The sequence below is a fragment of the Oncorhynchus keta genome, chromosome 34, assembly GCF_023373465.1.
Source record: "Oncorhynchus keta strain PuntledgeMale-10-30-2019 chromosome 34, Oket_V2, whole genome shotgun sequence".
Lineage (NCBI taxonomy): Eukaryota > Metazoa > Chordata > Actinopteri > Salmoniformes > Salmonidae > Oncorhynchus > Oncorhynchus keta.
In genome coordinates, this window is record NC_068454.1 from 11,115,542 (window position 1) to 11,143,245 (window position 27,704).

General features: G+C 45.8%; 1 protein-coding gene across 1 annotated transcript in view; it reads right to left on the reverse strand.

Annotated features, from left to right (window-relative positions):
* Positions 1–27,704, reverse strand: part of LOC118366587 (lysine-specific demethylase 6A-like) — a 109,738-nt gene that overhangs the window by 67,534 nt on the left and 14,500 nt on the right. The window contains exon 6 of the mRNA XM_052493077.1: positions 15,363–15,483. Coding sequence (XP_052349037.1) covers positions 15,363–15,483 — 121 coding nt within the window. The remainder of the gene's footprint in view (positions 1–15,362; positions 15,484–27,704) is intronic.

Consider the following 27,704-nt stretch of genomic DNA (forward strand, 5'->3'; position numbering starts at 1 on the left):
AAGGTCTCCCATATAACAAAACTCCACCAAGGTCTCCCATATGACAAAACTCCACCAAGGTCTCCCATATGACAAAACTCCACCAAGGTCTCCCATATAACAAAACTCCACCAAGGTCTCCCATATATCAAAACTCCACCAAGGTCTCCCATATAACAAAACTCCACCAAGGTCTCCCATATAACAAAACTCCACCAAGGTCTCCCATATATCAAAACTCCACCAAGGTATCCCATATATCAAAACTCCACCAAAGTCTCCCATATAACAAAACACCAAGGTCTCCCATATATCAAAACTCCACCAAGGTCTCCCATATATCAAAACTCAAGGTCTCCCATATAACAAAACTCCACCAACAAATCAAAACTCCACCAAGGTCTCCCATATAACAAATATGACAAAACTCCACCAAGGTCTCCCATATATCAAAACTCCACCAAGGTCTCCCATATATCAAAACTCCACCAAGGTCTCCCATATATCAAAACTCCACCAAGGTCTCCCATATATCAAAACTCCACCAAGGTCTCCCATATGACAAAACTCCACCAAGGTCTCCCATATGACAAAACTCCACCAAGGTCTCCCATATGACAAAACTCCACCAAGGTCTCCCATATATCAAAACTCCACCAAGGTCTCCCATATGACAAAACTCCACCAAGGTCTCCCATATGACAAAACTCCACCAAGGTCTCCCATATATCAAAACTCCACCAAAGTCTCCCATATAACAAAACTCCACCAAGGTCTCCCATATATCAAAACTCCACCAAGGTCTCCCATATATCAAAACTCCACCAAGGTCTCCCATATATCAAAATTCCACCAAGGTCTCCCATATATCAAAACGATGGTTGTGTTAAACTATTTTACTGCAAAAGCGGTTAAATCTATAGATATTTAGACACGCACCCATATCTGAAACAGTAAAAAGTAATGCCTGGGGGGCACAAAGTAATGTAACCCAAAATTGCACGGCCAGATTGATGTGGAATATGAGTAGTCAATTGTCTGCCCTACATGTAACGCATTCGAAAGTATTCAGACCACTTGACCTTTCCCCCCTTTTGATAAGTTCCAGCCTTGTTCTAAAATGTATTAAATTAATTGTTTTCCTCATTAATTTACACACAATACACCATCGTGACAAAGCAAAAACAGGGTTTAGACTTTTGTAAATGTATTTAAAATAAGAAACAAATACCGTATTTACATAAGTATTCAAGTACTTTGCAATGAGACTCGAAATTGAACTCAGGTGCATCCTGTTTCCATTGATCATTCGAGAGATGTTCCTACAACTTGATTGGAGTCCACCTGTGGTAAATTCAATTGATTGGACATGATTTGGAAAGGCACACCTGTCTATATAAGTTCCCACAGTTGACAGTGCATGTCAGAGCAAAAACCAAGCCATGTGGTCGAAGGAATTGTCTATAGAGCTCAGAGACAGGATTGTGTCGAGAAACAGATGTAAAACATTTCTGTAGCATTGAAGGTCACCAAGAACACAGTGGCCTCCATCATCCTTAAATGGAAAAAGTTTTGAACCACCAAGACCACTCCTTGAGCTGGCTGCCAGGCAAAACTGAGCAATCACGGGAGAAGGGCCTTGGTCAGGGAGGTGACCAAGAACCCGATGGTCACTGCCAGAGCTCCAGAGTTCCTCGGTGGAGATGGGAGAACCTTCCAGATGGAAGATCAACATTCTCAAGGCTACACTATTTCAACATTTTGTTGTATTAAATCATTAGAGTCTAAACTGTGACTTAGAATGAAATGAAAAATGCCTTATTAGGCTCCATCTACAGTGCCTTTGAATATAAAATAAAAAAACATGAGTGTGGCCAGTGTGGCTTCAGGCTCATGCGTTGGTGCCCGAATAGCAGACCAGCAGTGAAGAATATCAGAGCTTGCAGAGCCACTGGGAATGCTAAACACCCTTCTGGTCACTCTTTCCAGGCTGGGCAGGGATGTATAGTTGTTTTTTCCCTGTTGGTAAGCCTAAAGGATTATAGGCAAAATAACCCTATCAAAACAGAAAGCTTCTTGAGAGGTAACTTGCCAGGCCTATTGGGCCTAAATCAATGGCAGCCTATTGTATAGATAATATAACGAAAATTAATTAAACTTTTAAGAGATCTGATTTTTTTTGTTTTGCTACAATGACACACTTCGCTCGCTACCCACCTCCTTCCGTTATGTTATAGCATGTGCACGTACCATGTCCACCATCATGCTTTTGGGATACTTATCTTTTCAGATTTCACAATGATTCTTTAATTGTGGACACTACATCACCACACTCCCTCTCTTGCTCTTGGTCCTCCTAATCTTTAGCGGAACACAAGTAGACCACAAATGCATGCTGGGCTGGGCATGCCCTGAGCTCGTGAAGTGAGTGTACCCGAGGTAGGCGGCAGGCCCTGGTCTCAACATATAGTTCAGGCCTCTACTGGTTTCAGTGTCATGTATTGGTCATGACCCAGTAATGCTGGAGAGCTGCAGGCTTTTGTTCCAGCCGAGCTATACCACACCTGATACCACAACCTACATTTAGGCACCAAGTGTTAGTGTTGGGCTGAAGCGAAAGCCTGCACATGCTACACCCCTATCAGAGTATTACTAGCAGAGCGAAGCTGGAGTGGAGCGAGCAATGGAGCGTGCCCAATTTGACTGGAGCGTGGCGCCAATTTCCCCAAAGGCTGGAGTGCTGACCTTCTTGCCCGGTCCAATTACGCTCCAGTAACTTTCACTTCACGAGCTCAGGGCATGCCTGGCCCAGCATGCATTGGTAGTCAAAGATGAGGAGGAAATGTAGTGTCCACAACTAAAGAATCATTGTGAAATCTGAAAAGACAAGTATCCCAACAGCATGATGGTGTATTTAGTACGTGCACATGCTATAACATAAAGTAACCAGGTGGGTAGCTAGTGTGTCATTGTAGCAAAATATTTCTAAACTAAAAATCAGATCTCCTAAAAGTGTCGTTCATTTGTTCTATTATCTATACAATAGGCCATCATTGATTTCGGCCCAATATGCCTGGCATATTACCTCTTTCAAGGAGATTTTCTATATTGATAAGGATATTAGGTAAAATAACCCTTAGGTCTACCAAGAGAGAAAAATAATAATAAAACACATCTCTGCCCAGCTTGGTAAGAGTGGCCTGAAGGTTGTTTAGCATCCCCAGTGGCTCCCCAAGCGCTGAGAGGGTAGTCTCTACTGCTGGCCTGCTCTCCGAGCGCTGAGAGGGTAGTCTACTGCTGGCCTGCTCCCCAAGCGCTGAGAGGGTAGTCTCTACTGCTGGCCTGCTCTCCGAGCGCTGAGAGGGTAGTCTCTACTGCTGGCCTGCTCTCCGAGCGCTGAGAGGGTAGTCTACTGCTGGCCTGCTCTCCGAGCGCTGAGAGGGTAGTCTACTGCTGGCCTGCTCTCCGAGCACTGAGAGGGTAGTCTACTGCTGGCCTGCTCCCCAAGTGCTGAGAGGGTAGTCTCTACTGCTGGCCTGCTCTCCGAGCGCTGAGAGGGTAGTCTCTACTGCTGGCCTGCTCTCCGAGCGCTGAGAGCGTAGTCTCTACTGCTGGCCTGCTCTCCGAGCGCTGAGAGGGTAGTCTACTGCTGGCCTGCTCTCCGAGCGCTGAGAGGGTAGTCTACTGCTGGCCTGCTCTCCGAGCACTGAGAGGGTAGTCTACTGCTGGCCTGCTCTCCGAGCGCTGAGAGGGTAGTCTCTACTGCTGGCCTGCTCTCCGAGCGCTGAGAGGGTAGTCTCTACTGCTGGCCTGCTCTCCGAGCGCTGAGAGGGTAGTCTCTACTGCTGGCCTGCTCTCCGAGCGCTGAGTCTACTGCTGGCCTGCTCTCCGAGCGCTGAGAGGGTAGTCTACTGCTGGCCTGCTCTCCGAGCGCTGAGAGGGTAGTCTACTGCTGGCCTGCTCTCCGAGCACTGAGAGGGTAGTCTACTGCTGGCCTGCTCTCCGAGCGCTGAGAGGGTAGTCTCTACTGCTGGCCTGCTCTCCGAGCGCTGAGAGGGTAGTCTCTACTGCTGGCCTGCCTGCTCTCTCGCAATTGCTTCACAATGTAGTTTTGTAGACTATGGCCTAGAAATAATTGAAATAAAATAGCATAAATAAGTTTTTATTCGTTTTTAGACTACCTGTCTGGATCCTGAAATATTTCGAGTATTTATATGCTTTTTAAAAACGACATGTAGCCTATTTGAAATGAGTGATTTTAATGAATGGAGCAAATTCGGAGCGTCAGTTTAAAAAAAATAATTTAGAGGTTTTTTTCCTTCGGGGGAGCGCTTTTTAGCAGAGCGGTTGGAAAGGTTGTGCACAAGCACCACTCCATGAGCTTTGATTTCCAACCGCTCAGCTCAGATACTCTCAGATACAGATACCCTACTCAAATACACCATGACAATAATGCTTAAGCTCCAAGAAAAAAACAACATATCACATGTTCTGCAGCACGCCTTATTACTTTGTCTTAGACAACATCTTATTGCCATCACCAGCCTGTGACACACCAACAGAACATAGTATAATTAAGCAGTAAGGCACGAGGGGGTGTGGTATATGGCCAATATATCATGGCTACGGGCTGTTAGGCGCGACACAAACTCCCGAGGTGCCTTATTGCTATTATAAACTGGCTACAAACATAATTAGAGCAGTAAAAATGTATGTTTGTCATACCCGTGGTATACGGTCACATATACCATGGCTGTCAGCCAATCCGCATTCAGGGCTCAAACCACCCAGTTTATAATAAAATACATACTGTAACATATGAACACTCTGTACTGGTAATGCAACACTGGAAACAGGAAGCAAAGGAATGTAACCCAAATCAAAGAGATAAGGCATAACACCTCATCAAAAATAACAGACAGAGGCGCCTGTCTAAAATAAACATACTTAACGGTGTCACACACACAGAGTCACTTGTCAATGTCAGGCAGATAAAAATCAGGCTCCCTCAGCCAACATCCCTCCCCCACACCTCCCTCAGCCAACCTCCCTCCCCCACTCCTCCCTCACCTCCCAAGCCAACCCCTCCCCCACTCCTCCCTCCCCACCCCAGTCAGAGTGTAAGTCACTCAGCCTCACACACAGCAGAACACACACCAACCTCCCTCCCCCACACAGCTGAGGAGAACACACACACACAGAGCTGAGGAGAACACACACACAGAGCTCACACAGAGCTGAGGAGAACACACACACACCTCCCTGAGGAGAACACACACACAGAGAGCTGAGGAGAACACCACACAGAGCTGAGGAGAACACACAAACACAGAGCTGAGGAGAACCCCACACAGAGCTCCAGAGCTGAGGAGAACACACACACACAGAGCAGAACACACACACAAACAGCTGAGGAGAACACACACACACCTGAGGAGAACACACACACAAACAGCTGAGGAGAACACACACCAGAGCTGAGGAGAACACACACACACACCCACAGCTGAGGAGAACAACACACACCTCCCACACCCAGCTGAGGAGAACACTCACCACAGAGCTGAGGAGCCAACCTCCCTGAGGAGAACACCCCACTCCTCCCTCTCCCAGCTGAGGAGAACACACACACTCCAGCTGAGGAGAACACACTCCCAGCTCCTCCCACAGCCAACCTCACCTCCCCCACTCCTCCCTGAGGAGAACAGCCAACCAGAGCTGAGGAGAACCTCCCCCACACAGAGCTCCCACAGCCACACCTCACAGAGCTGAGGAGAACCCCCCACACAGCTCCTGAGGAGAACACACACACAGAGCAGCCAACAGAGCTCCCTCACAGAGCTGAGGAGAACACACACACACAGAGCTGAGGAGAGCACACACACAGAGCTGAGGAGAACACACACACAGAGCTCCCACAGAGCCAACCTCCAGAGCTGAGGAGAACACACCCCAGAGCTGAGGAGAACACACACACACAGAGCTCTCCACAGAGCTCCTCCCTGAGGAGAACACACACAACAGAGCTGAGGAGAACACACCCCAGCTGAGGAGAACACACACACACAGAGCTGAGGAGAACACACACACACTCCCTGAGGAGAACACACAACACAGCTCCTCCCTCACACACAACCTCCAGAGCTGAGGAGAACCCCCAGCTGAGGAGAACACACACACAGAGCTGAGGAGAACACACACCCACAGCCAACCTCCCTGAGGAGAACCCCCACACAGCTCAAACAGCTGAGGAGAACACACCAACAGCTCACACACCCAGCTGAGGAGAACACACACCCTCAGCACAAACAGCTGAGGAGAACCCACCCAAACAGCTGAGGAGAACACACTCCAGAGCTCAGGAGAACACACACACTCCCTGAGGAGAACACACCCCAGCTGAGGAGAACACACCACCACAGCTGAGGAGAACACACACACAAAGAGCTCACAAAGAGCTGAGGAGAACACACACACAAACAGCTGAGAGACACACACACACAAACCTGAGGAGAACACACACACAGAGCTGAGGAGAACCAACCACAAACAGCTGAGGAGAACACCCCACAAACAGCTCCAGAGCTGAGGAGAACACACACACACAGAGCTGAGGAGAACACACCCACAGCTGAGGAGAACACACACACCTCCCTGAGGAGAACACACACACAAGAGCAGCCAACCTCCAGAGCTGAGGAGAACACACCCCAGCTGAGGAGAACACACACACACACAGAGCTGAGGAGAACACACACACACCAGAGCTGAGGAGAACCCACACCACAGAGCTGAGGAGAACCCACACACAGAGCTGAGGAGAACACACACACACAGAGCTCCAGAGCTGAGGAGAACACACACACACAGAGCAGCCAACATCCCTGAGGAGAACCCCACACACAGAGCTGAGGAGAACACCCCACACAGAGCTGAGGAGACACACACACACCAGAGCAGCACAAACTCCCTGAGGAGAACACACACCCACAGCTGAGGAGAACACCACACCTCAGCTGAGGAGAACACACACACACACAACCCCCAGAGCTGAGGAGACACACACACACAGAGCTGAGGAGAACACACACACAGAGCTCCTCCCTGAGGAGAACACCACACAGAGCTCCCACCCTGAGGAGAACACACACCACACCACACACAGACAGAGCCCACACACAGAGCTCCCTCAGCCAACCTCCAGAGCTCCCCCACACCTGAGGAGAACACCCTGAGGAGAACACACAGAGCAGAACACACAGAGCAACACACAGAGCTGAGGAGAACCCAGAGCTGAGGAGAACACACACACACAGAGCTCCCTGAGGAGAACACACACACACAGAGCAGCCACACAGAGCTCCCTGAGGAGAACACCCCACACCTGAGGAGAAACACAGAGCTGAGGAGAACACACACACAGAGCTCAGAGCTGAGGAGAACACACACACACAGAGCTCAGCTGAGGAGAACACACACACACACACACAGAGCTGAGGAGAACACACACACACACAGCTGAGGAGAACACACACACAGAGCTGAGGAGAACACACACACACAGCTGAGGAGAACACACACACACACAGAGCTCAGGAGCACACACACACACAGAGCTGAGGAGAACACACACACACAGAGCTGAGGAGACACACACACACAGAGCTGAGGAGAACACACACACAGAGCTGAGGAGAACACACACACAGAGCTGAGGAGAACACACACACAGAGCTGAGGAGAACACACACACAGAGCTGAGGAGAACACACACACAGAGCTGAGGAGAACACACACACACAGAGCTGAGGAGAACACACACACACAGAGCTGAGGAGAACACACACACAGAGCTGAGGAGAACACACACACAGAGCTGAGGAGAACACACACACACAGAGCTGAGGAGAACACACACACACAGAGCTGAGGAGAACACACACACACAGAGCTGAGGAGAACACACACACACAGAGCTGAGGAGAACACACACACACAGAGCTGAGGAGAACACACACACACAGAGCTGAGGAGAACACACACACAGAGCACACATCTTCAAAGTCTGAGGAGAACATACACTCAACAGCTGAGGAAAACACAAACAGAGCTACTCTACCATGCAGTCAAACACACACAGAGCTGAGGGAGAACACACACCAGAGCTGAAGCATCATAATATCACCAGCAGCTGAGGAGAACACACAACACAGCTTCTCTCCTTCACAGAGCTGAGGAGAACACACACCTCTGAGGAGCCCCTTCTCTCCTGAGAACACACACTAGAGCTGAGGAGAACACAAACAGAGCTGAGGAGAACTCCTTCTAGAGCTCCTCCTTGCCCCTTCTGATGAGAACACACACACTTCTAGAGCTCCACCTGAGGAGAACACACAACACAGAGCTTGAGGAGAACACACACACAGAGCTGAGGAGAACACACACAGAGCTGAGGAGAACACACACACAGAGCTGCTCAAACCTGAGGAGAACACACACACACAGAGCTCTCACTGAGGAGAACACACACACACAGAGCTAGAGAACACACCTTCACAGAGCTGAGGAGAACACACACACACAGAGCTCAGAGCTCACACACAGAGCTTCACACACACAGAGCTCCAGAGCTGAGGAGCTCCGGAACAAACAAACCCTTCTCTCCTAAACTATGAGCTCCTCCATGCATGCCAAACCTTCTGTACGATGCAGGACCTCCCTGAAGCATCATAATATCTTCCAGCAGCTCTCTACAGCCCCTTCTCTCCTTCTAGAGCTCCTCCTTGCCCCTTCTCTCCTTCTAGAGCTCCTCCTTGCCCCTTCTCTCCTTCTAGAGCTCCTCCTTGCCCCTTCTCTCCCTCTACAGCTCCTCCTTGCCCCTTCTCTCCCTCTACAGCTCCTCCTTGCCCCTTCTCTCCCTCTACAGCTCCTCCTTGCCCCTTCTCTCCCTCTACAGCTCCTCCTTGCCCCTTCTCTCCCTCTACAGCTCCTCCTTGCCCCTTCTCTCCCTCTACAGCTCCTCCTTGCCCCTTCTCTCCCTCTACAGCTCCTCCTTGCCCCTTCTCTCCCTCTACAGCTCCTCCTTTCCCCTTCTCTCCCTCCCTCTCCACAGCTCTCCAGACTGCTGCAGTAGAGGATCTCCCTCCCTCTCCCTCACTCCCCAGGAAGAAGGATCCTCATCAGCTGACTAATATGTACCAATCAATTCCTCTAGTGATCCCTAACCCTCTCCCTCGGTCTCCCTCACTGTCTACATTAGCACCTGCTGAGAGAGTGACTGAGGTGGGTGTGTTTGTTGTAGATACAGTAGCATGTGGTGTCAAAAGCACATCAATTTATGCAAAATGGCTGCACTTTCACTTTTTTCTCCAACACTTTGTTTTTCCATTATTTAAACCAAATTGAACATGTTTCATTATTTATTTGAGACTAAATTGATTTTATTGATGTATTATATTAAGTTAAAATAAGTGTTAATTCAGTATTGTTGTAATTGTCATTAGTACAAAAAAAATATTTAAAAAAATAAATAATAATAATAATAATAATAATAATAAAATAGTCTGATTAATCGGTAGCGGCTTTTTTTTGTTCTCCAATAATCGTTATCGGCGCTGAAAAATCAGAAAATCGGTCTACCTCTATTGGACAGATCCCTGAGGACTATTCCCCTAATCCAATATACTGCATGCAAATCCATAGTTACATGGTAAAAAGCCTAGCGCAGGTGTTTTCAAACTGTGTCCACTATTGAAAAAATATTTGTAGGGATTTGTCCATGTAAAAACCATTATTTTATAAATATCGCTAGCTGGAACAGAATACCATCGTGGATACCACTTATTTGTCTCTGCGTCCAGAATGAAGGAAGTTATCATGCTAGCTGTTCCTGTTCATCCAATTCTGGGGAAGTAGATAAAGGGATTCATTGACAAAATCTCAAACTATCCCTTTAATATGGAGTTAATTACAGGGTTTTTTCTGGATAGATAATTCTTAGGTGGGCCGACTTACTGGTAATTTTCAGAATGTACAAACAGTTTGTGTCAACTTAAACAACCAAAACCAGATAAAAAGTACACTGAACTACATATATCTCTATATTTTTTTTATAATACCATCTCTGATAACTAACAATCAAATCAAATCTGGACAGTCAGGGAGAATAGAACATTCAGGGAACATGCACATTGATTTAGTTCCATGTTTGAACAGAGGAACAACATTAGCCATGGCAAAATGTATTGAATTGGGGGAAATGAGCTTGAATTGCAAAATGGTCCCTCATCTCCATGCCAAAATGGTAGGATTTCCAAAAATGTGCTTAAAAAGGGCTCATTTTCTCTTAGCTCAATGGGAACATTTATAGAATTGCAGAAAATGTGCTTTACAACAGCAACATGTTCTCTCCACCGCCATGATACCTTTCTAGCTAATAGACTGTCAGAGTTTACACTTAGTCCCACACTCCATGTAAACCCACCGTCCACACTCCATGTAAACCCACCGTCCCACACTCCATGTAAACCCACCGTCCCACACTCCATGTAAACCCACCGTCCACACTCCATGTAAACCCACCGTCCACACTCCATGTAAACCCACCGTCCCACACTCCATGTAAACCCACCGTCCCACACTCCATGTAAACCCACCGTCCCACACTCCATGTAAACCCACCGTCCACACTCCATGTAAACCCACCGTCCACACTCCATGTAAACCCACCGTCCCACACTCCATGTAAACCCACCGTCACACTCCATTAAACCCACCGTCCACACTCCAAACCCACCGTCCACACTCCATGTAAACCCACCGTTCACACTCCATTCCATGTAAACCCACCGTCCACACTCCATTCCATGTAAACCCACCGTCCCACACTCCATTCCATGTAAACCCACCGTCCACACACCATTCCATGTAAACCCACCGTCCCACACTCCATGTAAACCCACCGTCCACACTCCATTCCATGTAAACCCACCGTCCCACACTCCATGTAAACCCACCGTCCCACACTCCATGTAAAACCCACCGTCCCACACTCCATGTAAACCCACCGTCCCACACTCCATGTAAACCCACCGTCCCACACTCCATGTAAACCCACCGTCCACACTCCTCCATTCCATGTAAACCCACCGTCCACACTCCATTCCACCGTCCAACTCCATGTCCCCACCTCCATTCCATGTAAACCCACCGTTCACACTCCATGTAAACCCACCTCCACTCCATGTAAACCCACCGTCCACACTCCATTCCATGTAAACCCACCGTCCACACTCCATTCCATGTAAACCCACCGTCCCACACTCCATGTAAACCCACCGTCCACACTCCATGTAAACCCACCGTCCCACACTCCATGTAAACCCACCGTCCCACACTCCATGTAAACCCCCCGTCCCACACTCCATGTAAACCCACCGTCCACACTCCATTCCATGTAAACCCACCGTCCACACTCCATTCCATGTAAACCCATTCCATGTAAACCCACCGTCCACACTCCATGTAAACCCACCATTCACACTCCATGTAAACCCACCGTCCACACTCCATGTAAACCCACCGTTCACACTCCATTCCATGTAAACCCACCGTCCCACACTCCATGTAAACCCACCGTCCCACACTCCATGTAAACCCACCGTCCCACACTCCATGTAAACCCACCGTCCCACACTCCATGTAAACCCACCGTCCCACACTCCATGTAAACCCACCGTCCCACACTCCATGTAAACCCACCGTCCACACTCCATGTAAACCCACCGTCCCACACTCCATGTAAACCCACCGTCCCACACTCCATGTAAACACCGTCCCACACCTCCAGAAACCCACCACACCTACCAGACAACCCACCACCCCACTCCATGTAAACCCACCAGTCCACAGGCCATGTAAACCCACCCACCAGACAGGCCATGTAAACCCACCAGTCCACACTCCATTCCATGTAAACCCACCAGTCCACACTCCTATGTAAACCCACCGTCCCAGACAGGCCTCCACACCCACCAGTAAACAGGCCACACTCCACCCACCAGTCCACAGGCCTACACACCCACCAGACAGGCCACACTCCATGTCCAAACCCAGGCCACACATTCCATGTAAACCAGACAGGCCTAAACCCACCGTCCCACACCCATGTAAACCCCAGACACTCCTAAACCCACCAGACAGGCCTGTAAACCCACCAGACAGGCCATGTAAACCCACCAGACAGGCCTCCATGTAAACCCACCAGACAGGCCTAAACCCACACCACACCAGAAGGCCCACCACCCACCAGACAGGCCTCCACACCCATTCCATGTAGGCCCACCACCCACCAGTAAACAGGCCTCCACACTCCATTCCAGTAAACCCACCGTCCACACCCACCAGACAGGCCCACACACCATGTAAACCAGACAGTCCCACACACCAACCAAACAGGCCTCCCACACCCACCAAACCCAGGCCTCCCACACCCACCAAACCCAGGCATCCCACACTCCACCAAACAGGCCGTCCCACACCCATGTAAACCCACAGGCCACACACCCATTCCAGAAAGGCCTCCCACACCCATGTAAACAGGCCTACACACCCACCAGACAGGCCTACACACCCACCAGACAGGCCTACACACCCACCAGACAGGCCTACACACCCACCAGACAGGCCTACACACCCACCAGACAGGCCTACACACCCACCAGACAGGCCTACACACCCACCAGACAGGCCTACACACCCACCAGACAGGCCTACACACCCACCAGACAGGCCTACACACCCACCAGACAGGCCTACACACCCACCAGACAGGCCTACACACCCACCAGACAGGCCTATACACCCACCAGACAGGCTATTATTTTCTACACATACTCCAGTAGGGAAGATAGTCTGTCTCTTATTTCACAGAACAGTCATAAAGGAGAGCACTGATAGATACCTAGGCTTATACAGCAGCAGGCTGTCCCTGACTAAAGAAAATCTTGGTCGACCAAAAGTTGTGTGTTCTTTCAACCAATCGATTGGTTTACATTTTTAAAAGTGTATTTTTACATATATAGACACACCCTGTGTGTTTTTAATAGAATCAACGATATGCATTGAGCTGGTCTGATTCTTTTAAGCTTAAAGTTTGATGAAATAAGACAAAATGACTCAAGAGAGAGGCAGAGATCTAGATATGTTGACATTCTCGATATTGTAGATATTCTAAAAAAAGACCCAAGCCAATAATAATAACACATGCCTCATGATACACTTTTCCGATCATTCATTACTGCTGCAGTGCCTGATGTAGCACTGAGTGGAAAAATAGGGAAAACATTTCATGTCTTATAAAAGAAGTGTTGAAAGTGCTGTGTAAGAACTAAAAAACACGAATTCACTCAAAAACAACAGGTCTTCACTGTATTCTTTGACAGTCTCTCTCTAGTCATTGCTTTAAACGTTTTGAAATCTCACAAGATAAACTTTGCTGTAGCTTTCTTTTATGCCAGCGGTAGATTTAGAGTGCACTTGATTTGCTCGCAATAAGGATTAGGCACAAGAGAGGAATTTGTGGTTTGCCTTCAAAATAAAGGTATGTCATCGACAGTGATACAAATTAATACAAAAGGTAGAATTATGTCATACTTTTATTTTGATGGCTAACTGCAAACTCCACTATTGTGACTAATCCGTATTGTGTCTAGCTTCACATCGATGGGTCCAACCACCATCAATCAAATAATAAATAAGAACTGTCTTATAAATTAGGGTTATTTTAGATGATGACACCTAGATTGCCGTTTTGCTATGTTTCTGGGGAAAAACATTGTTTGTATGAATGAGCTAGCTTTTCTTTTTTTTTTATGACCAGCACTGTAGGTGCGCGAGACAACTTTACCAGCATCAAGGCATATGAACCATTGTGACGTGAAATACGAGTGATAGTGTAATCAATGTGTAATAACTACGTAAGAAATGCATGAATGCGTTAAATTATTATGTGACGTGCAGTCATATTCAGGTCCTGATTGGTCAAAAGCTTATTTGACACGTCAAATACTGTTATTTAACATGTATATTTTTTGACAAGCAAAGACCCAAACAGCGTTCCCACAGAAATCCATCCGTGTGAGTGAGTGTGAGTGTGTGAGTGAGTGTGAGAGTGAGAGTGTGTGTGGGCGTGTGTGTGTGGCCGGGAGTGTGAGTGTGTGAGTGTGAGTGTGCGTGTGAGTGTGTGGCCGGGAGTGTGAGTGTGAGTGTGAGTGAGTGTGAGTGTGTGAGTGTGAGTGTGAGTGTGGGCGTGTGTGTGTGTGCGTGTGAGTGTGAGTGTGAGTGTGTGTGTGAGCGTGTGTGAGTGTGAGTGAGAGTGAGAGTGAGAGGAGAGTGGCGGGCGGGCGGGCAATTGTGCGCCACCCTATGGGACTCCCAATCACAGCCGGATGTGATACAGCCTGGATTCAAACCAGGGACTGTAGTGATGCCTCTTGCACTGAGATGCAGTGCCTTAGACCGCTGTGTCCATGTGTGTTAACTATTTAACTATACTAGAATGCTTCAAAAGGCAGCAAAAATGTTTAATTTAAAGTTATCGGTATCTTTTTTTTGGCAAGGAAAATATCAGATATCGGTATCGGCCAAAAAGGGCATATCGGTGCATCACTACCCAATCCTATTTCAGTCCAAGTCAAGCACTGACAACAAGTAATCAGGTAGGCCTGTTCTATGATGTTTCCACTGGATCAGAACATGACATTTTTCTCTTTCACGCTGAGAGGTTTTTGAAAGGGAGAGCACTGGAAAGATTTTTCAAATACATTGAGGAATTGGTTGTCATTCTCAATGGATGTAAAAACAGAATTTGTTTGCTTGATGTTTGAGGTGAAGAAAACATTACTCTGAGAAGCTCCACAGGTCATTAGTGGTGGCAGGTGAAGCAAATCAGGAACACCATCACATCCCCATATACACTTGCTCGCAGCCCAGATAGCCTATATACTTCTATGCATAATCAGGTGCGCGTCCTTACTCAACATTGACAGAATCGCTCCAAACTAAACATAATGACTAAATTGAATTGACAAAACTTGTAAATGGAATGAAAATAAACAAAAACGTGTTTCTTGCAAGCGTAGCACAGGTTGTTCACTCTGCAAACACTGTGTCCACTCCAACAATGTGAACAGTAAGACTGGACTCATTCAAATAATCATAAATTGAATGCATTAACATAAATTACCATAATCGAACAAACATAGATTAGAAACGATAGGAAGTACGGTAAACGTACTACTGATGATACATGTAATGGGGAAGTGATATAGACTAAAAATCAAATGCAGTCGACTAATTGGGATCAGCCCTTTAATACTACATACCTTCAGACTGGACTCGTAATTGGTGTTGCCTTTAAACATGAGGCCCAGTCTCATGTGGATCTCTGTGGCTCGGGAGAAACTGGGGTCAATATAGAGCCCATCCTGAAATGCTTTTATCGCCCTGCATACAGAGAGAAACAGGAGGAGAGCGTTAAACATAGGATGGAACAAAACACACACAAAAAAAAAAGAATTCACAAAAGCAAAAATGTGTAGAAATAACGATATGTTAAATGAGGCTGCTTTTTTTCTGGGATAAAAATCCACAAACAAAAACCTTGACATGCTCCTACTATTGTAAAATACATTTGTATTTTACATTCAGAGGCGTGGAAGAGTCCTGCAGCTCTCTGCCTTGCTAGAGCATCTCTGGATTGAGCCACAGAGAATGAGAGAGAATGAACAGAAGCAAGAGAACAAGCAGCGCTGTTACCGTGGCAACATAACCCCCATCCATAACAACACTGATGTAAACCACATAAACAAACTATATAGGCTGCAAAATAAACCTGACCCACTCTACTGCTTCACCCCTCTGATATACAAATACCCGTATTCAACACATAAACAAACAATTACAAGAACCTACACAAACCAAAACAATCCACTCACAGTGCAGTTGTGAAAACAAAGGCTATCGCATGTCAGGGCCACAGCACGAGAGACGACAGTATAAACACTGATCTCACTACACACAAACTCACAGGATAAACATTCTGAACCCATTGGCCTCCCTCCCCCTCCCTTCCCTGTTCCAATCCTTCATCCCTCCCTCCCTCCCTCTTATTCATTCCTTCCAGAGTGGTAGGCACATTAGCTTCTCTAGGCTGGAACAGATTGGCAGTGAAAATGAGTGCACAGCAGACAAGCTAACAGAAAACCAGACTGGTAGAGACAGGAGGCATAACATTAAACAGTCCCCAGGCCAGACAGACTGGTAGAGACAGGAGGAATAACATTAAACAGTCCCCGGGCCAGACAGACTGGTAGAGACAGGAGGCATAACATTAAACAGTCCCCAGACAGACTGGTAGAGACAGGAGGAATAACATTAAACAGTCCCCAGGCCAGACAGACTGGTAGAGACAGGAGGAATAACATTAAACAGTCCCCAGACAGACTGGTAGAGACAGGAGGAATAACATTAAACAGTCCCCAGGCCAGACAGACTGGTAGAGACACAAGGAATAACATTAAACATTCCCCAGGCCAGACAGACTGGTAGAGACAGGAGGCATAACATTAAACAGTCCCCAGGCCAGACAGACTGGTAGAGACAGGAGGAATAACATTAAACAGTCCCCAGGCCAGACAGACTGATAGAGACAGGAGGAATAACATTAAACAGTCACCAGGCCAGACAGACTGGTAGAGACAGGAGGAATAACATTAAACAGTCCCCAGGCCAGACAGACTGATAGAGACAGGAGGAATAACATTAAACAGTCCCCAGGCCAGACAGACTGGTAGAGACAGGAGGAATAACATTAAACAGTCCCCAGGCCAGACAGACTGGTAGAGACACGAGGGAGAACATTAAACAGTCCCCAGGCCAGACAGACTGGTAGAGACAGGAGGCATAACATTAAACAGTCCCCAGGCCAGACTGTCTCTACCAGTCTGTCTCTACCAGTCTGAGGGAGAACATTAAACAGTCCCCAGGCCAGACAGACGACAAAGACAGAGGGAGAACATTAAACAATGCAAAATGTTCTCTGACTGAACCCCAATAATACTATAATTATGCTATTACTGACAAAATCCTGTTGTATTATCTAATGTAGGGAATATGTCCCACCGCTCTACTAGTCCATCCCTGTAGCTCTCTAGGACCAGACTACTGCTCTACTAGTCCAGCCCTGTAGCTCTCTAGGATCAGACTACTGTTCTACTAGGACCAGGGTTGGTTGGAGACCACAGCTCTAGCTGTGTAGCTCTCTAGGACCAGGGTTGGTTGCAGACCACAGCTCTAGCTGTGTAGCTCTCTAGGACCAGGGTTGGTTGGAGACCACAGCTCTAGCTGTGTAGCTCTCTAGGACCAGGGTTGGTTGGAGACCACAGCTCTTGCCCTGTAACTCTCTCAGACCAGGGTTGGTTGAAGACCACAGCTCTAGCCCTGTAACTCTAGGACCAGGGTTGGTTGGAGACCACAGCTCTAGTCCTGTAGCTCTCTAGGACCAGGGTTGGTTGAAGACCACAGCTCTAGCCCTGTAGCTCTCTAGGACCAGGGTTGGTTGAAGACCACAGCTCTAGCCCTGTAGCTCTCTAGGACCAGGGTTGGTTGGAGACCACAGCTCTAGCCCTGTAACTCTCTCAGACCAGGGTTGGTTGAAGACCACAGCTCTCGCCCTGTAGCTCTCTAGGACCAGGGTTGGTTGGAGACATCTGGTAACATTATATTTGATAGTGCTGCATTCCTCTGTAGCCTCTAGCTGTTTAAAGTAAGTTGTAGTACATAGAGGGAACCCAGATTACATGCTTCCCTGTAGCCCCCTAATCAAAGTTTGTTTGCGTACACAGATTTGCAGAAATGTTTTTGTTTCTAGCTCCAACAGGGCAGTAAGACCTAGCAATAGAACAATATATATATAATCCAGGTCGAGGTGAGAATTATTTAAGATATTGTTTGAAGGTTAGGGTTTCAGATGTTTTCGGAAGATGGCCAGGGCTCTGCTGTCCTAGCTGAGCGGGAGCTGCCCTCCCTTAGGGGTGGGAGGACCAAGAGACCTGAGGTGGCAGAACAGAGTACTTGGATTGGGGTGCAGGGTTTGAGCATAGCCTGAAGGTGGGGAGGGGCAGTTCCTCTTCCTCTTCCGTAGGTAAGTACCATGGTCTTGTAGTGGATGCGACCTTCGACTGGAAGCCAGTGGAGTGTACGGAGGAGCAGGGTGACATGAGAGAACTTAGGAAGGTTAACCTGTTAGTCCACTAGGGGCATTATTTCATTTTTGGATAAAAAAGACGTGCCCGTTTTAAGCGCAATATTTTGTCACGAAAAGATGCTCGACTATGCTTGGAATTGATAGTTTTGGAAAGAAGACACTCTGACGTTTCCAGAACTGCCAAGATTTTCACTGTGAGTGCCGTTGAACAAAAGCTTCAGGCAAAACCAAGATGTTTGAGCGCCCAGGAAATGAACAGGATTTCTGAAGCTACGTTTTCCATGATCGCCTTATATGGCTGTGAATGCGACAGGAATGAACGGACACTTTCTATCGTTTCCCCAAGGTGTCTGCAGCATTGTGACGTATTTGTAGGCATATCATTGGAAGATTGACCATAAGAGACTACAATTGCCAAGTGTCCCGCACGGTGTCTGCGTGGAAATTGGTGCGCAAAAAGTCAGCTACCAGTATTTTTCCATCCGAATCAGAGAAGAATGCAGGCTTCCAGGGACGGCATTTCAATGAAGAGATATATGACAAAACACCTTGAGGATTGATTCAAACAACGTTTTCCATGTTTCAGTCGATATTATGGAGTTAATTCGGAAAAAAGTTCGACGTGTAGGTGACTGAATTTTCGGTTAGTTTCGGTAGCCAAATGCATAGTAACAAAACGGAACGTTGTGTCCTACACAAGCATCTTTCAGGAAAAACTGGACATCTGCTATGTAACTGAGAGTCTCCTCATTGAAACATCTGAAGTTCTTCAAAGGTAAATTATTTTATTTGATCCCTTTGCTGGTTTTTGTGAATATGTTGCGTGCTAAATGCTAACGCTAAATGCTAAGCTAGCTATCACCACTCTTACACAAATTATTGATTTTCTCTGGTTCTAAAGCATATTTTGAAAATCTGAGACGACAGGATTGTTAAGAAAAGGATAAGCTTGAGAGCAGGCATATTTATTTCATTTCATTTGCGATTTTTAGAAATCTCTAACGTTGTGTTATGGTAATGAGCTTGAGGCTGTAGTAACGCGACCGCATGCGGGATGGGGCGGACTATGAGGTTAAAGACCAGGCGAGCTCCAGTGTTCTGGATAAGTTGCATGGGTTTGATGGCCCAGCCAACAGTGAGTTGCAGTAGTCCAGACAGGAGAGAACAAGTGTCTGGATTAGGACCTGTGCTACTTCCTGTGTGAGGTAGGGTCGTACTCTACGGATGTTGTAGAGCATAAAACTGCAGGAGCAGGTCACTGCTTCGATGTTTGCAGAGAACGACAGGGTGTTTCTCCAGGGACACGCCAAGTTTCTTTGCACTCTGGGAGGGCGACACTGGAGTTCTCTACCGTGGATGTAGATGCATAATGACTGCCTAGACAACATGTAGATTCAAGATGGCTCCTAGTCAGGGCAATATGATCCTCATTGACTACCTAGACAACAGATTCAAGATGGCTCCTAGTAAGGGCAATATGACCTTCCTAGCTGCATTATTCTTTATATAATTACTCAAATGTAGATGCATAATGACTACCTAGACAACATGGAGATTCAAGATGGCTCCTAGTCAGGGCAATATGACCTTCCTAGCTGCATTATTCTCTATGGAATTACTCAAATGTAGATGCATAATGACTACCTAGACAACATGGAGATTCAAGATGGCTCCTAGTCAGGGCAATATGACCTTCCTAGCTGCATTATTCTCTATGGAATTACTCAAATGTAGATGCATAATGACTACCTAGACAACATGGAGATTCAAGATGGCTCCTAGTCAGGGCAATATGACCTTCCTAGCTGCATTATTCTCTATGGAATTACTCAAATGTAGATGCATAATGACTACCTAGACAACATGGAGATTCAAGATGGCTCCTAGTCAGGGCAATATGACCTTCCTAGCTGCATTATTCTCTATGGAATTACTCAAATGTAGATGCATAATGACTACCTAGACAACATGGAGATTCAAGATGGCTCCTAGTCAGTGCAATATGACCTTCCTAGCTGCATTATTCTCTATGGAATTACTCAAATGTAGATGCATAATGACTACCTAGACAACATGGAGATTCAAGATGGCATCAAGTTGCGTCAAAGACACATTCTAGCAGAATTTCTCCATATGGAAACCAACATAGCGGGCCTACCTTCTCTGTCCTGCCTGGGCCTCTGAGGAGGAGGGCTGCACTGACCTAGACAGGGAGAAAGGGCACCTACAGTAGTCAATATCAGGCAATGCCACAGATGCCCAACACCACTACACAGCAAAGTACTTACTCAACAAGGTCCCAACTCTCCCAAGAGAGAGGTCCCAAATCTCCCAAGAGAGAGGTCCCAAATCTCCCAAGAGAGAGGACCCAACTCTCCCAAGAGAGAGGTCCCAACTCTCCCAAGAGAGAGGACCCAACTCTCCCAAGAGAGAGTATTTTGGTAAAAAGCTTCTGGGGTACTTTTTATTTTGTGATTTAAAATTATGTAGTTAGGCTTATTCGGTTATAGTGGCATCTGTACACTTTACAGGCTTGGAAAGTGGTAGAAAACAGTGAGGTAAGCATGTGAAGAGACACAGTACTGTTAACAACACAGCAGGGTCTGGTAACTGGTTACCTGGCTGAGACAGATACGAAGACTGAACACTGGATTCCACACACAGAGCACCCCACTGCAGAAGCAAACTGTGAGCAGACAAATAAAATTGTCCAGGAGAAAAATAACATCCCATTGCAAAAATAATGCTTTTTAGCCTATTCATCGATGGAAATACCAGTTGATGTAAATCTGTCTATGAATTAATTTGCATAATTTAAAGGAACTAGATTGGTGTGTATTCGTTATGCATCTTATTGATCACATGCACACAGCATACAGACAGACAGAACGCAAAAACCGCCAGACAACGCTTTTATAAGCCCAATCATAGCGCAACATTTCTAAATGCAATCGTGTGTTAAAAAAAGTTTTTGGGGCCATGATTACAAAGTGTGCTTCTCATTCGCCATTCAAATGCTTAAGCTATATTTTTAATTATCAAAATTCTCAACTTAATTGATCGAACAACATCTTATTGGCACCAGTGGAAAGCAGCAGCCATATTCCCGGTGAGTGAGCACTGTGCATATTCACTATCATTGCTGGGTGTTTAGACAATCATTTACCCCTCCAGTTTAGATGAACGTCATATTCTATTCATCTCCCCCTTCTCATAAATCTTATATACACTATATACACTACCGTTCAAAAGTTTGTGGTCACTTAGAAATAGCCTTGTTCCTGAAAGAAAAGCTCATTTTTTGTCCATTAAAATAACAAATTGATCAGAAATACAGTGTAGACATTGTTAAATGTTGTAAATGACTGGTGGAGCTGGAAACAGCTGGTTTTCAATGGAATATCTACATAGGCGTACAAAGTAGAGGTCGACCGATTATGATTTTTCAACACCGAAACCGATTACTGGGGGAAAAAAATAAACGATACCGATTAATTGGCAGATTTTTTTGGAACATCTGTTTGTTATAATGACAATTACAACAATACTGAATGAAAAACGTATTTTAACTTAATATAATACATCAATAAAATACATTTAGCCTCAAATGTTTTATTTGATTTCACCTTTATTTAACCAGGTAGGCTAGTTGAGAACACCTTTATTTAACCAGGTAGGCAAGTTGAGAACACCTTTATTTAACCAGCTAGGCCAGTTGAGAACACCTTTATTTAACCAGGTAGGCAAGTTGAGAACACCTTTATTTAACCAGCTAGGCCAGTTGAGAACACCTTTATTTAACCAGGTAGGCAAGTTGAGAACACCTTTATTTAACCAGGTAGGCCAGTTGAGAACACCTTTATTTAACCAGGTAGGCCAGTTGAGAACACCTTTATTTAACCAGGTAGGCCAGTTGAGAACACCTTTATTTAACCAGGTAGACCTGTTGAGAACACCTTTATTTAACCAGGTAGGCTAGTTGAGAACACCTTTATTTAACCAGGTAGACCTGTTGAGAACACCTTTATTTAACCAGGTAGGCCTGTTGAGAACACCTTTATTTAACCAGGTAGGCTAGTTGAGAACACCTTTATTTAACCAGGTAGGCCAGTTGAGAACACCTTTATTTAACCAGGTAGGCCAGTTGAGAACACCTTTATTTAACCAGGTAGGCCAGTTGAGAACACCTTTATTTAACCAGGTAGGCCAGTTGAGAACACCTTTATTTAACCAGGTAGGCCAGTTGAGAACACCTTTATTTAACCAGGTAGGCCAGTTGAGAGCACCTTTATTTAACCAGGTAGGCTAGTTGAGAGCACCTTTATTTAACCAGGTAGGCTAGTTGAGAGCACCTTTATTTAACCAGGTAGGCAAGTTGAGAACAAGTTCTCAATTACAATTGCGACCTGGCCAAGATAAAGCAAAACAGTTCGACAGATACAGATACACAGAGTAACACATGGAGTGAAAAACATACAGTCAAATAATACAGTAGAAAAATAAGTCTATATACGATGTGAGCAAATGAGGTGAAATAAGGGAGGTAAAGGCAAAAAAGGCCATGGTGGCGAAGTAAATACAATATAGCAAGTAAAACTCTGGAATGGTAGATTTGCAGTGGAAGAATGTGCAAAGTAGAAATAAAAATAATGGGGTGCAAAGGAGCAAAATAAATAAATACAGTAGGGGAAGAGGTAGGTGTTTTGGCTAAATTATAGATGGGCTAAGTACAGGTGCAGTAATCTGTGAGCTGCTCTGACAGCTGGTGCTTAAAGCTAGTGAGGGAGATAAGTGGTTCCAGTTTAAGAGATTTTTGTAGTTCGTTCCAGTCATTGGCAGCAGAGAACTAGAAGGAGAGGCGACCAAAGGAGGAGTTGGTTTTGGGTGTGACCAGAGAGTTATACCTGCTGGAGCGCGTGCTACAGGTGGGTGCTGCTATGGTAACCAGCGAGCTGAGATAAGGGGGGACTTTACCAAGCAGGGTCTTGTAGATGACCTGGAGCCAGTGGGTTTGGAGACGAGTATGAAGCGAGGGCCAGCCAACGAGATCATACAGGTCGCAGTGGTGGGTAGTGTATGGGGATTTGGTGACAAAAAGGATGGCACTGTGTGTGATAGACTGCATCCAAATGATTAAGTAGGGTAATGGAAGCTATTTTGTAAATGACATCGCCGAAGTCGAGGATCGGTAGGATGGTCAGTTTTACGAGGGTATGTTTGGCAGCATGAGTGAAGGATGCTTTGTTGCGAAATAGGAAGGCAATTCTTGATTTAACTTTGGACTGGAGATGCTGCATGTGAGTCTGGAAGGAGAGTTTACAATCTAACCAGACACCTAGGTATTTGTAGTTGTCCCCATATTCTAAGTCAGAACCATCCAGAGTAGTGATGTTGGGCGGGCGGGCAGGTGCAGGCAGCGATCGGTTGAAAAGCATGCATTTAGTTTTACTTGTATTTAAGAGCAGTTGGAGGCCAAGGAAGGAGAGTTGTATGGCATTGAAGCTCATCTGGAGGGTTGATAACAGTGTCCAAACAAGGGCCAGAATTATACAGAATGGTGTCGTCTGCGTAGAGGTGGATCAGAGACTCAGCAAGAGCGACATCATTGATGTATACAGAGAAGAGAGTGGGCCCAAGATTGGAACCCTGTGGCACCCCCATAGAGAATGCCAGCGGCCAGGACAATCATTTCAGAAACCAAGGCTATCGAGTCTGCCGATGAGGATGTGGTGATTGACAGAGTCGAAAGCCTTGGCCAGGTCAATGAATACGGATGCGCAGTATTGTATCTTATCGATGGCGGTTAAGATATCGTTTAGGATCTTGAGCGTGGCTGAGGTGCACCCATGACCAGCTCTGAAACCAGATTGCATTGGAGAAGGTGGGGTGGGATTCGAAATGGTCGGCAATCTGTTTGTTGACTTGGCTTTCGAAGACCTTAGAAAGGCAGGGTAGGATAGATATAAGTCTGTAGCAGTTTGGGTCAAGAGTGTCCCCCCCTTTGAAGAGGGGGATGACCGCAGCTGCTTTCCAATCTTTGGGAATCTCAGACAACACGAAAGAGAAGTTGAACAGGCTAGTAATAGGGGTTGCAACAATTTTGGCAGATCATTTTTAGAAAGAAAGGGTCCATTGTCTTGCCCGGCTGATTTGTAGGGGTCCAGATTTTGCAGCTCTTTCAGAACATCAGCTGACTGGATTTGGGACAAGGAGAAATGGGGAAGGCTTGGGCGAGTTGCTGTTGGGGGTGCAGTGCTGTTGACGTAGCCAGGTAGGCGTAGCCAGGTAGGCGTAGCGACGGAGGGGCCAGTTGGATAACTCCCTCGTGTAGATAACGTCGGTAGTCCAGTCGTGAAGGCCCGGTGGGGCCCCGTATCGGCATTCAAACGGGTCCGGATAGGTGATTGTAGCCCAGGAGTGGCTGATGGAACTCTTCTGCTGGCTAGCTCCAGAATAATTGATGTTTGCTCCGGGACCGACGTAAGCCAATAGTCACTCGCATACCAGCTAGCTAGCTGCAAGATCCAGGTGTAAATGTCCAGAGCTTGCGGTAGAAATCCGGGGGTATGGATAGAAAATAGGTCCGGTATGCTCTGGTCTGAGTCGCGTTGTACAAAACTGGCGATAGCTTTTCGAGCTAAAGGATAGCTGATGACCGCCAACTGTAGTTAGCTGAATACTAACGTTAGTTAGCCAGCTTCTGGCTAGCTTCTGAATAATGAAACTTGTTTTTTTGCATTATTTAAAACAAATTGAACAAGTGTTGGAGAAGAAAGTGCAATATGTGCCATGTAAAAATGCTAACGTTTAAGGTCCTTGCTCAGAACATGAGAACATATGAAAGCTGGTGGTTCCTTTTAACATGAGTCTTCAATATTCCCAGCTAAGAAGTTTTAGGTTGTAGTTATTATAGGAATTATAGGATTATTTATCTCTATACCATTTGTATTTCATATACATTTGAATATTGGACGTTCTTATAGGCACTTTAGTATTGCCAATGTAAAAGTATATCTTCCGTCCCTCTCCTCGGCGGGCTCGAACTAGAAACACATCGACAACAGCCACACTCGAAGCAGCGTTACCCATCGCTCCACAAAAGCCACGGCCCTTGCGGAGCAAGGTGAACAACTACTCCAAGTCTCAGAGCGAGTGACGTCACCGATTGAAACACTATTAGGGCGCACCCCGCTAACTAGCTAGCCATTTCACATCGGTTACACCAGCCTAATCTGCGGAGTTGATAGGCTCGAAGTCATAAACAGCTCAATGCTTGAAGCACAGCGAAGAGCTGCTGGCGAAACGCACTAAAGTGCTGTTTGAATGAATGGTAGGCAGCAGCAGACTCGTACACGTCGCTCAGTCAGACAGCTCTATCAAATATCAAATCATAGACTTAATTATTATTATTTTTTTATTTCACCTTTATTTAACCAGGTAGGATAGTTGAGAACAAGTTCTCATTTGCAACTGCGACCTGGCCAAGATAAAGCATAGCAGTGTGAACAGACAACACAGAGTTACACATGGAGTAAACAATTAACAAGTCAATAACACAGTAGAGAAAAAAAAGGAGTCTATATACATTGTGTGCAAAAGGCATGAGGAGGTAGGCGAATAATTACAATTTTGCAGATTAACACTGGAGTGATAAATGATCAGATGGTCATGTACAGGTAGAGATATTGGTGTGCAAAAGAGCAGAAAAGTAAATAAATAAAAACTGGATGGGGATCAGGTAGGTAAAAAAAAAAGGGGTGGGCTATTTACCGATAGACTATGTACAGCTGCAGCGATCGGTTAGCTGCTCAGATAGCTGATGTTTGAAGTTGGTGAGGGAGATAAAAGTCTCCAACTTCAGCGGTTTTTGCAATTCGTTCCAGTCACAGGCAGCAGAGAACTGGAACGAACGGCGGCCAAATGAAGTGTTGGCTTTAGGGATTATAACATAATAACACAGAAATATGAGCCTTTGGTCATTAATATGGTCGAATCCGCGAACTATAATTTTGAAAACAAAACTTATTCTTTCAGTGAAATACGGAACTGTTCCGTATTTGATCTAATGTGTGGCATTCATAAGTCTAAATATTGCTGTTACATTGTACAACCTTCAATGTTATGTCATAAATACGTAAAATTCTGGCAAATTAGTTCGCAACAAGCCTAGGCGGCCCAAACTGTTGCATATACCCTGACTCTGCGTGCAATGAACGCAAGAGAAGTGACACAATTTCACCTGGTTAATATTGCCTGCTAACCTGGATTTGTTTTAGCTAAATATGCATGTATAAAAATATATAAACCCGTGCATTAATTTTAAGAAAGGCATTGATGTTTATGGTTAGGTACAGTCGTGCAACGATTGTGCTTTTTCGCAAATGCGCTTTTGTTAAATCATCCCCCGTTTGGCGAAGTTGGCTTTCTTTGCTAGGAAGAAATAGTCTTCACACAGTTCGCAACGAGCCAGGCGGCCCAAACTGCTGCATATACCCTGACTCTGTTGCAAGAGAAGTGACACCGTTTCCCTAGTTAAAAGAAATTCATGTTAGCAGGCAATATTAACTAAATATGCAGGTTTAAAAACATATACTTGTGTACTGATTGCAGGAAAGGCATTGATGTTTATGGTTAGGTACATGTTGGAGCAATGACAGTCCTTTTTCGCGAATCCGCACGGCATCGATTATATGCAACGCAGGACACGCTAGATAAACTAGTAATATCATCAACCATGTGTAGTTAATTAGTGATTATGATTGATTGATTGTTTTGTATAAGATACGTTTAATGCTAGCTAGCAACTTAACATGGCTTCTTACTGCATTCGCCGTAACAGGCAGGCTCCTTGTGGAGTGCAATGTAAGGCAGGTGGTTAGAGCGTTGGACAAATTAACCGTAAGGTTGCAAGATTGAATCCCCGAGCTGACAAGGTAAAAATCTGTCGTTCTGCCCCTGAACAAGGCAGTTAACCCACCGTTCCTAGGCCGTCATTGAAACTAAGAATGTGTTCTTAACTGACTTGCCTGGTTAAATAAAGGTGTAAAAAATAATAATTTAAAAAATTAAATAAAAATCTGTGTCCAAAAATAGCGATTTTCGATTGATATGAAAACTTGAAATCGGCCCTAATTAATAGGCCATTCAGATAAAAATCGGTCGACCTCTAGTAGAAAGGCCCATTATCAGCATCCATGACTTGTGTTCCAATGGCACGTTGTGTTAGTTAATCAAAGTTTATCATTTTAAAAGGCTAATTGATCATTAGAAAACCTTTTTTCAATTATGTTAGCACAGCTGAAAACTGTCGTGCTGATTAAAGAAGCAATAAAACTTGCCTTCTTTCAACTAATTGAGTATCTGGAGCATCAGCATTTGTGAGTTTGATTACAGGCTCAAAATGTCCAGAAACAAAGAACTTTCTTCTGAAACTTGTCAGTCTATTATTGTTCTGGGAGAT